We start from the raw sequence: 15119 nt of genomic DNA, 5'->3' as shown, positions 1-15119 counted from the left end.
GCTTATTTAACTTATATGCAGAGTACAGCATGAGAAATGCTGGGCTGGAAGAAACACAAGCTGGAATCAAGATTGCTGTGAGAAATATCAATAACCTCAGATATGCAGATGACACCACCCTTATGGCAGAAAGTGAAGAAGGACTAAAAAGCCTCTTGATGAAAGTGAAAGAGGAGAGTGAAAAAGTTGGCTTAAAGCTCAACATTCAGAAAACTAAGATCACAGCATCTGGTCCCATCACTTCATGGCAAATAGATGGGGAAACAGTGTCAGATTTTATTTTGGGGGGCTCCAAAATCACTGCAGACAGTGATTACAGCCATGAAATTAAAAGATGCTTACTCCTTGGAAGGAAAATTATGACCAATCTAGACAGCATATTAAAAAGCAGAGACATTACTTTGCCAACAAAGGTCCGTCTAGTCAAGGCTATGGGTTTTCCAGTAGTCATGTATGGATGTGAGAGTTGGACGGTGAAGAAAGCTGAGTGCTGAAGAACTGATGCTTTTGAACTGTGGTGTTGGAGAAGACTCTTGAGAGTCCCTTGGACTGCAAGGAGATCCAACCAGACCATCCTAAAGGAGATCAGTCCTGGGTGTTCATTGGAAGGACTGATGTTGAAGCTGAAACTCCAATACTCTGGCCACCTCATGCGAAGAGCTGACTCATTGGAAAAGACCCTGATGCTGGGTAGGATTGGGGGTAGGAGGAGAAGGGGACGACAGAGGATGAGATGGCTGGATGGCATCACTGACGCGATGGACATGAGTTTGGGTAAACTCTGGGAGTTGGTGATGGACAGGGATGCCTGGCGTGCTGCAATTCATGTGGTCTCAAAGAGTCAGACACGACTGAGCGACTGAACTGAACTGCCTGTGGCCATGATGATTTTAATAATAGTTCCACATGCCTGGCACCCCAGACAGGGCCCGGGAATGAGATGAGATGGGGGGTGGGAGTGGGAGGAAGGTTCTGTTGTTTAGTTTTAGTATATGTGCTGCCAAAGCGAGCACTAGTTTAAAGAGTTTAAAGTAAACCATAAGCCAGAGTAGAAATGAAGGGTCTCATCTTATAAGCACTACAGTTCTAATTGTATCTAACTTAAATCACCTCAAGCCATGGGCTTCCTGGGTGACTCAGTGGTAAAGAACCTGCCTTCCACGAGACTCAAATTCAATCCCTGGGTCAGGAATATCCCCTGGAGAAGGAATGACAACCCACTCCAGTATTCTTGCCTGGAGAATCCCATGGACAGAGAAGCCTGACTGGCTATAGTCCATGGTGTCTCAAAGAGTCAGATGCAACTGAGCATGCATGCAAGCCGTGGAAATAAAAGGGCAGAGGGCAGAGACAAGAAACAGTAATCTGCTTAAAAAAAATTATTTCTTTATTTGGCTGCACCGGGTATTAGTTTCAGCATGCGGGATCTTTAGATGCAGCATCTGGGATCTAACTCCCTGACCAGGGATTGAACCCAGGCCCGCTGCATTGAGCGTGTGGAGTCTTAGCCACTGTACCATCAGGGAAGCCCCTAGATAGTAGTTTTAGTGTTGAATGGGCCTCTACTGTTTGCCACTGTGTTAGCAAATTGGTACTATGTTAGCCAATTTGTACGGTATTATCTCATTTAGTTCTCATGAGGAGCCTATGAGATGGGCAGAGTAGATCCATTTCACAAATAAACTCCCAGAGCTTAAGCAATATAACAAGAACTGTACAATACATGGAACCAAGCTTAATCTCTCTCTCATGCCCAAGTGCTCCCTCATCTGACTTTAATTTTTTATAAGTTATTTGTCTTTTCTTTTTGCTTTTTTTTTAAATTTATTTATTTTAATTGGAGGCTAATTACTTTGGCCACCTGATGCAAAGAACTGACTCATTAGAAAAGACCATGATGCTGGGAAAGATTGAAGGCAGGAGGAGAAGGGGATGACAGAGGATGGGCTGGTTGCATGGCATCATTGACTCAGTGGATATGAGTTTGAGTAAACTCTGGGAGTTGGCGATGGACAGGGAGGCCTGGCGTGCTGCAGTCCACGGGGTCGCAGAGTCAGACACAACTGAGTGACTGAACTGAACTAAATTGAATTACTTTACAATATTGTAGTGGTTTTTGCCATACGTTGACATGAATCCGCCGCGGGTGTACATGTGTTCCGCATCCTGAACCCTGCTCCCACCTCCCTCCCCATCCCATCCCTCAGGGTCATCCCAGTGCACCAGCCCTGAGCACCCTGTCTCATGCATTGAACCTGGACAGGCGATCTCTTTCACATATGATAATATACATGTTTCAACGTTATTCTCTCAAGTCATCCCACCCTCGCCTTCTCCCACAGAGTCTAAAAGTCTGTACTTTATATCTGTGTCACTTTTGCTGTCTTGCTTACAGGGTCATTGTTACCATATTTCTAAATTCCATATATATGCGTTCGGACATGACTGAATGACTGAATTGAACTGTATTGGTGTTTTTCTTTCTGACTTACTTCATCACTCTGTATAATAGGCTCCAGGTTCATCTACATCATTAGAACTGATTCAAATGCATTCTTTTTAATAGCTGAGTAATATTACATTGTGTATATGTACCACAGCTTTCTTATCCATTCATCTGCTGATGGACATCTAGGTTGCTTCCATGTCCTGGCTATTGTAAACAGTGCTGCAGTGAACATTGGGGTACATGTGTCTCTTTCAATTCTGGTTTCCTCGGTGTGTATGCCCAGCAGTGGGATTGCTGGGTCATATGGCATCTATTTCCAGTTTTTTTAAGGAATCTCCACTCTGTTCTCCATAGTGGCTGTACTAGTTTGCATTCCCACCAACAGTGTAAGAGGGTTCCCTTTTCTCCACACCCTCTCCAGCATTTATTGTTTGTAGACTTTTTGATAGCAGCCATTCTGACAGGCATGAGATGGTACCTCATTGTGGTTTTGATTTGCATTTCTCTGATAATGGGTGATGTTGAGCATCTTTTCATGTGTTTGTTAGCTATCTGTATATCTTCTCTGGAGAAATGTCTGTTTAGTTATCTGGCCCATTTTTTGATTGGGTCATTTATTTTTCTGGTATTGAGCTGCATGAGCTGCTTGTATATTTTTGAGATTAATTCTTTGTCAGTTGCTTTGTTTGCTATTATTTTCTCCCATTCTGAAGGCTGTCTTTTCACCTTGCTTATAGTTTCCTTCATTGTGCAAAAGCTTTTAATTAGGTCCCATTTGTTGTTTTTTAATCCATCTATCTAGAATTATTATTATGATTTAACCAACACAGGGTGGCTTATGAAGTAGGAAGTAAGGATTTCTCTCTACCACCACCTCGTTCCCTGAAATCTCATTTCCTCACTAGAGGGAATATTTCCAGAGAATAGTCCAGGATAATATATGCCTAAAATAGATTTCAAGGGTTGTTTTCTTTGGTTAACCACTCAGGCATGTTTTAAACAGCTGGTAATACTGCATATATATGATGAAACAAACCATACAGGCCCTTTCAGCCCCAAGAAATAGAGAAGTAGTAAGAGAAAGGATCAAGAAGGTTATTAGAGTCTTCAAGCAGCAAGCTCTGGACCAAGCTATGTTGTTGTTGTTCAGTCACTCATTAGTGTCCAACTCTTTGTGACCCCATGGACTGTAGCACGCCAGGCATCCCTGTCCTTCACCATCTCCTGGAGCTTGCTCAAACTCATGTCCATTGAGTCACTGATGCCACCCAACCATCTTGTCCTCTGTTGTTCCGTTCACCTGCCTTCCTTCTTTCCCAGCATCAGGGTCTTTTCTAATGAGTTGGCTCTCATTAGAAAACTCCAATACTTTGGCCACCTGATGGCTTTAGCATCAGTCCTTCCAAAGAATATTCAGGGTTGATGTCCTTTAGGATTGATCTTCTTTCAGTCCAAGAGACTCTCAAGAGTCTTCTCCAACAATAAAATTTGAAAGCATCAATTCTTTAGCACTCAGCCTTTTGTATGGTCCAGCTCTCACATCCATACATGACTACTGGAAAAAAACATAGTTTTGACTATATGGACTTTTGTTGGCAAAGTAAACCAAGCTATCACTGCCCCCAAATTAGTGGAGGACATGCACCAGGTGGGGAAAATTGGCCTTCAAACTGCTGTCCAGGGGAGGGGCGGGAGGATTAAGAGGGAAGGGGATATATAATTATGACTGATTCAAGTTGTTCTATGGCAGAAGCCAACACAACACTGTAAAGCGATTTTCTTCCAATTTAAAAAATAATGATTTCCACTTCCACAGTCCCTTTATCTTTGGAGTCCTGTTAAGTTATCTTAAAATGCCCAGGTCATCTGTAGGCATGGCCTGTGTGCCAGCCCTAAGGGGAATGCCCACTGCTGCGAAGGACTGCATAGTGTAGAAGATGTGGAACTTGGTACAAAAGCCTCTACACACAAAGCTAGAGAACAAAACTGCCAAACAGCTATTGCCCCCAGCTAGAGGACAACCTTCATGTGGATGCAGCATGCAGAAACATCCTTCTTCCACCCTACCTCCCCACACCATCTAACCTGAGAGAGCGATGCATGTCTTGTTATACAAAGGCAGAATCACCTCTAGGCCCGTCCAGTGAATGGGTTTCCGAGGTGACACAGTGGTAAAAGAATCCACCTGCCAATGCAGGAGATACAAGAGATGCAGGTTTGATTCCTGGGTCAGGAAGATCCCCTGAGGAGAGCTTGGCAACCCACTCCAGCATTCTTGCCTGGGAAGTCCTATGGACAGAGGAGCCTGGTGGGCTGCAGTCCATGGGGTGGCAAACAGTCGGACACAACTTAGCAACTGAACAACAACAACCCTTAGCTCACTGCAAGAGCAGTGGGGACAGATGTCGATTTGTGCACTGGTTCTTGTTAAACTCTTTTCTTTTCAAAAAAGAATGTTAACTCTATCCTCCACAACAGTCATTTAAGGGTGCCCTTAATTGGGCACTTAGAAGAGCCACGCTTCAGGCAATTGCAATAGAGCCACAGTTTTGAGCTCTCAGTCACAGAGTTTATCAGGACACAATTGAGAGAAAAACACTACTCAGGGAGAATTGCCTGGATGTCAAGGAGTTCCTTCCTCCTCTGAGATCTGCATGGGGTGTGGCTCATGGCCTCAGAAATGCAGATCCACTCTAACCCTTGAAGGATTGCTTATGCTGGATTGCAAATGAAGCCATTGGCTTATATGGAAAGTTACTAAAAGAAACAGCCTGGTGGATATCCTCTTTTGTGTCAGTTGTAAAGATGCTGTTGAGGTGTCTTTCATACCACCTAGTTGCACTATTTATGACCTCTTGGATATTTTAACTCAGGCCAGGAAGAATTATAAATCTTCTGAGCAGTCATTTTATCTAATGGACATTATGACCTGGAAGTTGCCAAGGTTCTCTATTTTCACATGACTAGGAAACTTACAGCCAAATGTTATCTTAGCATATTTTTAGCTAATCTCAAAACTCATTTGAAATCCTGTCTAAAACAAGGTAAGGGGTGTAGGTGTGTCAGTAAATATCTAGGTAATTACTGTATTTTATTTCAATATTTTGTTTTGTTTGTGCCAAAGTCACCATTAATAACTGATGAAAGGCAAGCAGAGCTGTTTTCTAATCTGTTTCCCTTTCTGCCTCCTAAGATGTCACTCTGGAGTTTAGGGGATTCTCAATATGTTGATACCAGGAACTTTTCTTAGGAAATAAGTCATTTTGTTCTTAGGAACAAAAATATAAGGTCAATAACGTGTGCATGCGTGCTAAGTCACTTCAGTTGTGTCCGATTCTGCGCAACCCTATAGACTGTAGCCCGCCAGGCTCCTCTATCCATGGGATTCTCCAGGCAAGAATACTGGGGTGGTTTGCCATGCCCTCTTCCAGCGGATCTTCCTGACTCAGGGATTGAACCCACAATCTTTTATGTCTCCTGCACTGGCAGGTGGGCTCTTTACCACTAGAACCACCTGGGAAGTGTGTGGGTGTTACTAAATCAAATCACTCATTTTCTTTAATTCAGGATTCTAACTGCATATTCCATTCACAAATCTGTGTTTATAAACATCAGTCTTTTGGTGGTGGGAGAGAGAAAAAATAGGTAAAGGAAGCCACATTTAGAATAGCAACTCAAGGTTCCTAACAATGGACTCCTCTTGTTTAACACTTTGGATCTCAGAGAGCTCAATGCCTGACTTGCTGACATATGTCAGCACATCAGTGAAACTGGACTGCCCTCACAAGGAGAGAGAAGCCACCTTCCAAATTACCTTTCAGAGATGCTTGAGGAGAAAAGGATGTGCCGGTGGAGGATGCCAGGGAAGACAACTGAGAAGAAGAGATGTTACAGGAGACCTAAACCGACAGGAGATGTGAACCTGCAGCTCCAGAGCCCCATATTCTTCACTCCAACTCCCTATCTCCTAACACGAAAGGTCCAGCCAGTTCCATGGATCTAACAGAGGCTTTGGCTGAACGGCAGCTGTGCTGAGTTTAAAGTGTGGAATTTCCCAAGGGCAAGGTAGCTGGGTTGGAAAGGATCCTATCTTACCTCCTGTGGCCTTGCTCCAACAACTGTTTCTCTATTTCAAACTCAGCACTTTATTAAAATAAGTAGGATCATAATCATCACCTCCGTGGAACGTTGTGGCTCTCAGAAACCCAGAGTCCTGAAGTTAAATCTGTACCACCTACTTGCTGTTTGGACACAAGTAATTGTCCTTGTCAGATTCATTAGCTCTGTCACAAGAGATTTACTTATTACTGGTATCTATCCAGAAGTTTGAGTGAGCAGCATCAATCTATTCCATGTGTGGGGCATTGGGTGTGTTTTCTGGTCAGGGAGGGGCAACAAATCAGACAGGCTGTCGGGGTGATTCAAAACAGTGTCGTGGACCCTATGGAGCTATGTGTTTCCAAATCTGTTTCGTTACATCTGTCTCATTTTTTCTTTGGTTACTAAAATACAGAGCTTATGGGCTGATTATTTTTGAGTCTATCTGGATCCTTTGTGGAACTTGGGAAGTAAATCGTCAGCTTATACACAAGGTGGCACCCTGTGATTCCAACCAGGTCTGAGAGGAACGTTGCTGCTAAGAGACAGAACCGTAGCTGCAGATTTTTATTTAGCATCTGGATTTCCCACTGTGGGAATATAAAGGTGGAAGTAGATGTTTAGGGGTATCACCTCTCAGTGCAGTCTCTGTCTCTATATCTCAAAGATTCAGAGTTGCCACAGTCAAGGGCTCTGGAACCAAGGGGCTGATTCCAGTTGATTGTGATGAATGCAGACCCCACATTCAGATTACATATGGAAAACAAGGAAGCTTTATGGGTACTGGGCTCATTCCTGGCAATATAGGGGGGAGGGGAGGGGATGCAGTTCACATACCAACCCAATTAACTTTCAATTGGGTTTGCTGAAATAAGGGGCCAATTAGAAAGAACATGACATTTACAAAACTCTAGAGTAGTTGAATAGCAACTGTGTTTACTAGTTTTAAGATTTCTTTCAAAAAGTAATTTGTTCATTACTTCAAAGCTGCCTGCCCTGATCATAGTATGGGGAAGTGGAAACTGGAATATAATCCCGATTCTTACAGTTACTTGACCTTTATTGAGTTTGGACTACATTTAGAAGTAGTTTTATTTTGATATGGCTTTAAAACTATAGCTAATTCTTGGGTGTTTATATATTACATTTGCTTGACCAAATTCATGTCTTTTGAAATTGGTCCAGTGCATATTTGAAATGGACTGATTTTAGAATGACTATATTCAGCTCATTGTGCATGGAAATTAAAATAGACTATTAGGCTGCACAATCATTTGAAACAGGTTTTGAGAAAGACATTTTATAACAGGCTCTACTTCAAAAGTTGAAAAATATTTTCTGTTTAACACTAACAAGTGTATGGGTATTCAAAAATAGAAATAAACTTTATGAAAAATAATATTTGTATATAAATAAAAGCTACTTTCCAAACGTGAAACAGAGCCATTCTGGTTTGGGAACTGAATTCGAAGCCAAGAAAACACAGGCTGTGTCTCACTTGAAAAGTCTATTGTGTTATTTGCCTCAAACTGTTTTATTTCCAGCTCTGTATCTTTACCTACGGTGGGGCAAGAAGAAAATCTGCTACATGGTAAAAGAAAAAGAACAAAACAGTTACTACAGCAAAAAGCCATTCCTGCAATAGAATTTCAGATTTCAAAAGAGTTTCTTCGAATTTCTTTAGTTGGTTCTAAAATTCTCAGGCCCAAAGGGTGCAAGCTGAAGAGCCAGTTAGGCCATAAGAGCAGCAACTGGTGTGCGTGCATGCTAAGTCACTTCAGTCGTGTCTGACTCCGTGTGACCCTAGGGAATGTAGCCCACCAAGCTTCTCAGTCCAAGGGATTCTTCAGGCAAGAATATTGGAGTGGGTTGCCATGCCTTCTCCCAGGAGATCGTCTCAACCCAGGGATCAAACCCGTGTCTTTTAAGTCTCCTGCACTGGCAGGCGGGCTCTTTACCACTAGCGCCACCTGGGGCTAAATCAGGTGACAGGCTAATAAGATATATGAACTCCAAGCTAGAGTGGAATGGCCTCAGTGTCACTGAATTGCCTCAGGAAATACCAGTCAACAAATATATGTGGCCGGTGCCGGCTATGTATGAGGCACAGAACTGGGGATATGTGAGTAACAGAGAACATACTGTTCCTACCCTCCTTGAGGTTATGGCATCCTTAGGCTCTGGGTTATGCACTCCATTAGCCACTGGTTGGAAGGTCTCAGTAATTTGGATCAGCAACTTTAGAATGTTTGAACAGTCAGTATCGAAGAGCTGGGATAACGGGGTGGCACTGCTGAGAAAACAGGAGTTTTGAAGTCAGGCTAGACCTGGATTTGAACCGAGTTCTGCAAGTTATTAGTGTTGAAATTTGCCAAACTGTTCAAGCCTCCGTTTCCTTATTAGTAAAACTGTAATGTGTCTTCAGAGCGCTATATTGAGAATTCAGTGGGATTCAATTAAAGTGCAATTATTTGAAGTAATAAAGTACCCCTAGAGTGGCTGGTATATAATAGATACTCAATATTTCCTTTTTTGAGAGAGAGAGTAGCAATAAATATAGTGTATAGAAGAAAGCCAGATGTGCCAGATAAAAGACTGGATGACTCATATCTTCAACCGTTGCTTCCCCTCACCCGTCTCAGGCTTGACTCCAGTGCTGACCTCCTCCCAATAACATCTTGTTCTTCCTTGCAGAGAACTGACCTGTTCCAGAGGGTAGCACTTGGATCAGGAGGTGCCCATAAGATTGAGGAAGGGATTGCTTACAAGAAGTAAGTCACTGCACCTCCACTGTTTTCAGCAACAAAGTGGATGGAAAACACTCAAGCCTCACTAAACAGTGAATTCTTGCTGGGCGAAGGGGTTAAGACTATGCCACATAGTCTGTATCCACCATTTTGCCTTCACAGGGGGAGGTGGAGAGAAAAGGGAGGAGTTCAGGCAGGAAAAAGAGAGGAGAGTAAATAGACCATCAGGGGAGAAAGTGGAGAAGAAATGGAGCTTTGATGTCACATACAAATGACTAGGAGTAAGTTTTTTTTTTCTCTTCTAGATGTCAGCAAACTATCTACTTTCTCTGAGTTAGGAAAGATATTTATCAATTATTACAAAATGGCAAAATGTTACACTCTTCCTAGGAATTTTGTAGGAAAACTGTAGTGCTTAAAGTCTAACCAAGGAACTCATTAAATGAGACTGATGTCAACAATAACTGGTGCTTATTTGAGTCAGCTAGATTTTCTCTCCTCTTTAGAACTTTCTCTAACGGGTTCAGGCTTAAGAAGTCTCCTTTCTCGGAACTCTACTGGCAATCAGGGTTTGTGCGACTCATTTGGTGATTAATCTTGTCTACTGCCTTGTGTCATCACCTATATAGTTTTCTTCAAGTGATAAATTTTTCTTTTTTTTACTGTCATCCTTCATTTTGCTTTCCGGTTGCCTTGCTCTTCAATTATTTACATCTCTTATTGTTATTCATCTTTCCAACCTTTCTGCCATCCCATCAATGTCAAAGTTGCACGAAGAACTTTGTATCTCAAACTTCTTTGCGCCTTCCACAGCACCAATATTTTACACAGACCTGTCACTTTGGAAATGTGTGCTGCCTTGGTTAAATTTTATAAGCTTAATTTTTAAGAACTCTATTTTTGAAATTAGACGTATCTATCATCCACTAAATAATTTTATGAAGTCTGGGAGACAGATTCAAGTGTACTTGTTGCATCTGGCAGTCTCAAACGTTAACCCTCACTGCAGCCGTTAGCATCCTCCCGGCGAAAGCGAGGATGCATTACCTTGGAGAGCTCTTTCGGTCAGGTACCGAAGAGAGGATGCAGGAAAGAGGGCTGGGACCTTGTGAGTTCTCCGGGTGGGCGAGACCCGGCAGCTCTGCGCACCTCGAAGTGGGGAGAAGAAATGAACCTTTCGCACTTTTCAGGGCTGTGCGAATCGGAGGATGAGAATGAGCCGGCGCTCGGGGCGCCTTAGAGATAAGCTCTTTATAAGTACAGGCGCGGTGGGGCAGTTGTGGCTCCCGTTGACATCTTCCCTTCCCGCTTCAGCATAATCGCGCTGCTCAGCGCGGCTGTTTTGCGCGGCGCCTTCCTCGGGGAACCCAGCGAGCGGGGTGTCGGGGCCGCGGAGGCAGAGGCGCACGCTCAGGGGGCGCGGGTTAACTTGCGCACCTGGCACCTGCCACACCGCGAGAGCGCGGGCTGCCAAGCAGAGGGCGGCCGTCGCCGCCACCCCCTTTCTCCGGAGCGGCCGGAGGCTGAGCACGCTCCCGCGGGCCGGCCGCGCCGCGGAGAGAGTGGGTGGGCAGGCGAGGGAGGGGAAGGGAGAGGAAGGAGGGAGGGAGGGAGAGGGCGAGGCGCGTCCCCGCGGCGGGGGCGCGCTCTCGCGCGGGCTGCCGGGATCGCTCGCCGCCGCTGTGGTAATGTCCGCCATGTTGGCCATGGCGCAGGGAGCGGATCGGGCGGGCGAGCGGCGGATCTAGTGTGTGGAAGCGGCCGCGGGCGGCGGGGGGCTGTTTTCGGGCGGGGTGGGCGCCCATGCTGTGGCCGGGGGCAGTGAGGAGGAGGAGGAGGAGCGGGCCGGCCGCGCTGCACTGAGGAAGGAGGTGGAGGAGGCGGCGGGAGTCCTCCCCCCCTCCCCGCCCGCCCCGCCGCCGCCGCCCGGGCTGTTCCTGTGAGGCGGGGAGACAATGAGTAAACTCTCCTTCCGAGCGCGGGCGCTGGACGCCGCCAAACCGCTGCCTATCTACCGCGGCAAGGACATGCCTGATCTCAACGACTGCGTCTCCATCAACCGGGCCGTGCCCCAGATGCCCACCGGGATGGAGAAGGAGGAGGAATCGGTAGGGACTCGAGTGTTTATTACCCCCCCTTCTCTCCTCCCCCCTCCCCTTTGTCAGTCGGGCCTCGCCATTCACAGAGCGCTTTACGCTCGCTGGAGGGCGCCGCTGCCGCTCCAGCGCATGGGACCCTACGCCGCCTGAGTAGCGTAAACCCTCTCGGCCGGCGCAGCGCCCGCCCGCGGCCGCCATGTTGTTGCGTCCCAGTGTTGTGATTAGCTCGCAGCGCCGCTTACGCTGCCGTAAGGGGGCCTTGCCGTAAGCGGCGGCCGGGAATGGCGCAGGGGATGTTCTGGCCGCATTTGGCGTACGGCCTCTCTTTACCTCCGCCCCCCACCCCCCACCCCTGGTGTGGGATTAATTAATCGGCAAGGGCCCTTTGGCTAGGGAAGATTGCCCCCCCCCCACTTTTAGCTTTAGTTTCGCATTGGGTTCTCTTTGAAATGAGTTACGGAAAGTAAAGCGCTTTCAAAACAAACATCATCTTCCTCCTAGCAAGGTAATCCTCGTTCCTCGGCCCTCGTTGGTACAGAGGGATGGAGGTGATGGTGCAGCACTGCGGCGGGAGAGGGCGGGGGCCGCGACTAGTAGCAGGATGTAGCGTTAGAAAGCCGCTGACCGGCTAGCTCCGTGGCCCGGAGCTAGTCGTTTCTGCCTGCCTAGGGGGGACAGCGCCCGCTCCATGCTCTGTGTTAGAAAGGGACCGGGGATGTGCTATCCTCGGGCCGCGTCCCCGACAATTGTCATGGCTTGGCGTGGGGGGGGGGTGCGTCTTTTAGAAGTTGAGGACCTGCTGCATCCAAGTTGACAGCTGCATTTTTGTTTTTAATTAATAATAGCAGTTTAGGGCAAAAATGCTTTCCCCCCGATGGTCTACGTTTTGGATATGGTTGAATTTCACCTGGCTTGACAGTGTTGATGACTCTTGGAGTGGGGTTACTTGCGTGCGAAGTTCATAGTAACTGCACCCTCAAGAATTTCTTCAATGAACCTGTGGTCCCGCCTTATTGTCAACCCCGGGTGTGTGTGGATTGGTTCTCTTGCTTCTGTGACTGTCAAAAGAAGGCCCAAGGTTTCTGTGATTGGTTTTCTCTTTTGACTATTAATATTGCAGGAAATGCTTTTATGCCTTTGATTGGCTGCTCGAGTTGTGACCTCATTATATTACCTTGCTATTACTACTTTCTGCTGTGATTTAATCACATTTCTCGGCGTTTGATTATTTGAAAGCCTGTGCTTTCCGTAGAAAATGAGTATGTCCTCAATATCAGATGAACATTCAACTTTTAAAAAAATAAGATAAAACCCCAAGATTTATATTGAAGGTTTAGAGCTAAGTCACATGTGAAAATTCTTTCTGTTTTTAAGTAAAATTTATTTCTAGCTTAGCTCAATTTTCCATAGGAAAGAAAATTAAGGGAGTTATAATATGTATGAGAATTAATTGAACTTTAAAAAACACTTGGGATTCCACCAAGTTACATTTCTATTAATGTCATCTCCTGAAAAGAATTGGTGGCTAATGAGTCTTGAAGTATCCGTATTGTATGTTTTTACTTGGACCTTATTATTTTGGTTTGGGAGGAACTTGAGTTAAGAAACTTGTTCTAGAATGGTTAGCCCCTGGATGATATATTACTTTTTGCAGATAGTGATCAACAACACACTTAATTATTGCTTTAGGCCCTTAGTTGCATAGGTCTTGGTATTATCTTGATTTAATAAGAAAACTTGCAGTTTAGTTCCTGCCTTAAAAATAAACGCTAAACCCCCTTAAGATCTTGTACCATTAAACTTTTCTATAAAGCTTGTGATTTTCAATCTGGAGCATGGGTGCTAATTTTTATTATTTTCAGTAGTCTGCTTCAACTGCCCAATTTTAGGGAAGAAGAAATCCAAACTCTTGATAGGACTAGAGTTGAAACTCAGGACTTCTGACTCTGTCCTGTCCTTTTTGCCTCTTTAATGTTACAAGTGAAAGTTCTTAAAATCAAAACTGAGCAAATCCTAACAGTTAAGATTTTAAGTCTAGGGTCTTTTGCTTCCCAGAATGTCTAGTTGAGATGTTTTTTCTTTTTCTTTTTTAGCAGTCCATTGCCATAACCACTTGGAACCTTGTCCCATTCTTTTTCTTTTTTAAATTAAAGTATAGGTCAGAAGACTTGTGTTTTCATGAATAATAGCCAATTCAGTTCTTCTGGTCTTATTTATAGGACTTAACGTTATTAAGCATAATTATTTGTTCACTAAATGTATGTGTGTGTATGTGTGTATGTATGTACGTGTGTATCATGGTCTGTATGTGTGCTTGTATCCGACTCTTTGTGACCCCATGGACTGTAGCCCCCCAGGCTCCTCTGTCCATAAAATTCTTCAGGCAGAAATACGGGAGTGGGTTGACATTTCCTCCTCAAGGGGATCTTCTCAACCCAGTGATGGTACCTTCATCTCCTGAGTCTCCTGCATTAGCAGGTGGATTCTTTGCTGCTGCGCCACCTGGAAAGCCAATACATGTGTGTGTGTGGTGTGTGTGGTGTGTGTGTGTGTACTTCCTTGATAAACATTCATAAGCAGCAATATAATAAAAATTTCGTGAATGTTTCACTTGTGTTTCAACTTCTATTATCAAAATATTCTAACTAGTTCCTTTAATAAGTATGTTCTTTTTAATCACATAACTTCTTTTTAAAAAACACAAGGAAAACCTTGGCTTTCGGATTTATAGTTGTTTCTTGGCATTTCTACATCATCTGCAGTATGACCTTTTCCTGCTTGATTGGTAGTATCCTTTGACTTCACTTTATAAACTTCATGGATCTGCTACCCCCACATCCCAACACCCCCTAGCCATGAAGTTAAGGACTGTCTCTGTTTAGCTGTTGGACTGTTATTAGACTTTGTGTAGTTACTAACTCAGTTTTGAGTTACATTTTGATAATACCTAGGTGAAGTGGTCTAGATGTTCTTTGGCACTGGAGCATTCTGTCATAGCTGGCCATATTCATTCTCTTAGCTCTTCTCCTTTGGACTTGGAGGCATACGTGTTTTCTTCCCTTTCCTTATTTTCATTGTCTTTGCCTAAGGTCTCCCAGTTGGCATCCTTTTATAATTCAATTTCTGTAGTGTTTCTCATGGTACTTGCCTAGGTCAGATACTGTAAAATTAGATTTACCTAGAATCTAAACAACTGGAAAGATTAGGTGATTCATATTCTGCTACCTCTCCAGGAGTGTTGTATAGTGATAATTGATTTTAACAATAGCTGCTGTTTTTTGAATACTTCTTAAGCCACAGTTACTATGCTAAGAACTTTATATATATATTGCTTCATTTAATCCTCTTTAAAAATATCACCTTTTTGAGATATAATCTGTATAAAGTAAAACATACCCATTTAAGGCATAGGGTTCAATTGAGTTTCGACAAGTGTGTACACCCATGGAAACATCATCACAATCAAGATATAGGCACACATCAATTATCCTAAAAGTTCCCTTTTGCTCCTTTGGAAGTCTGTCCCTCCAGTAGTTCTGAGCTTTCTTTCACTGCCCGTTAGTTTTGCCTTTTTGAGAATTTCATATAAATGCAATCATATTTTTTTTGTGTTTGGTTTCTTTTGCTCAGTGTGTTGCATTAAAGCTTCATTCCTGTTGTGTATATTAGCTCACTTACTGAAGATGGAATAGTATTTCAGTGAATTGATATACTATAATATGTTCA

At 44.1% G+C, this 15119-nt stretch overlaps 1 protein-coding gene across 7 annotated transcripts in view; it reads left to right on the top strand.

Annotated features, from left to right (window-relative positions):
- EPC2 (enhancer of polycomb 2) overlaps positions 1-15119 on the top strand; it is a 250165-nt gene that overhangs the window by 104054 nt on the left and 130992 nt on the right. For 2 of the 7 annotated variants that reach the window (XM_081580544.1, XM_081580543.1), the window contains one exon: positions 9242-9318. The exons of 2 other annotated variants lie outside the window; for them this stretch is intronic. Coding sequence is in view for 2 of the 5 variants with exons in the window: in XM_081580538.1 (XP_081436664.1) it covers positions 11250-11402 (153 nt within the window). In the remaining 3 variants the exon portion in view is untranslated. Of the gene's footprint in view, positions 1-7268; positions 7328-9241; positions 9319-10967; positions 11403-15119 lie in introns of those variants that run through there. 3 more of the 7 variants (XM_081580538.1, XM_081580537.1, XM_081580545.1) reach the window with 2 other exon arrangements.

The sequence above is a fragment of the Giraffa tippelskirchi genome, chromosome 3, assembly GCF_054371585.1.
Source record: "Giraffa tippelskirchi isolate mGirTip1 chromosome 3, T2T-mGirTip1v1.2.pri, whole genome shotgun sequence".
Lineage (NCBI taxonomy): Eukaryota > Metazoa > Chordata > Mammalia > Artiodactyla > Giraffidae > Giraffa > Giraffa tippelskirchi.
Note: the sequence above shows the minus strand (reverse complement) of the source record. Positions and strands in the feature narration are given on the sequence as shown.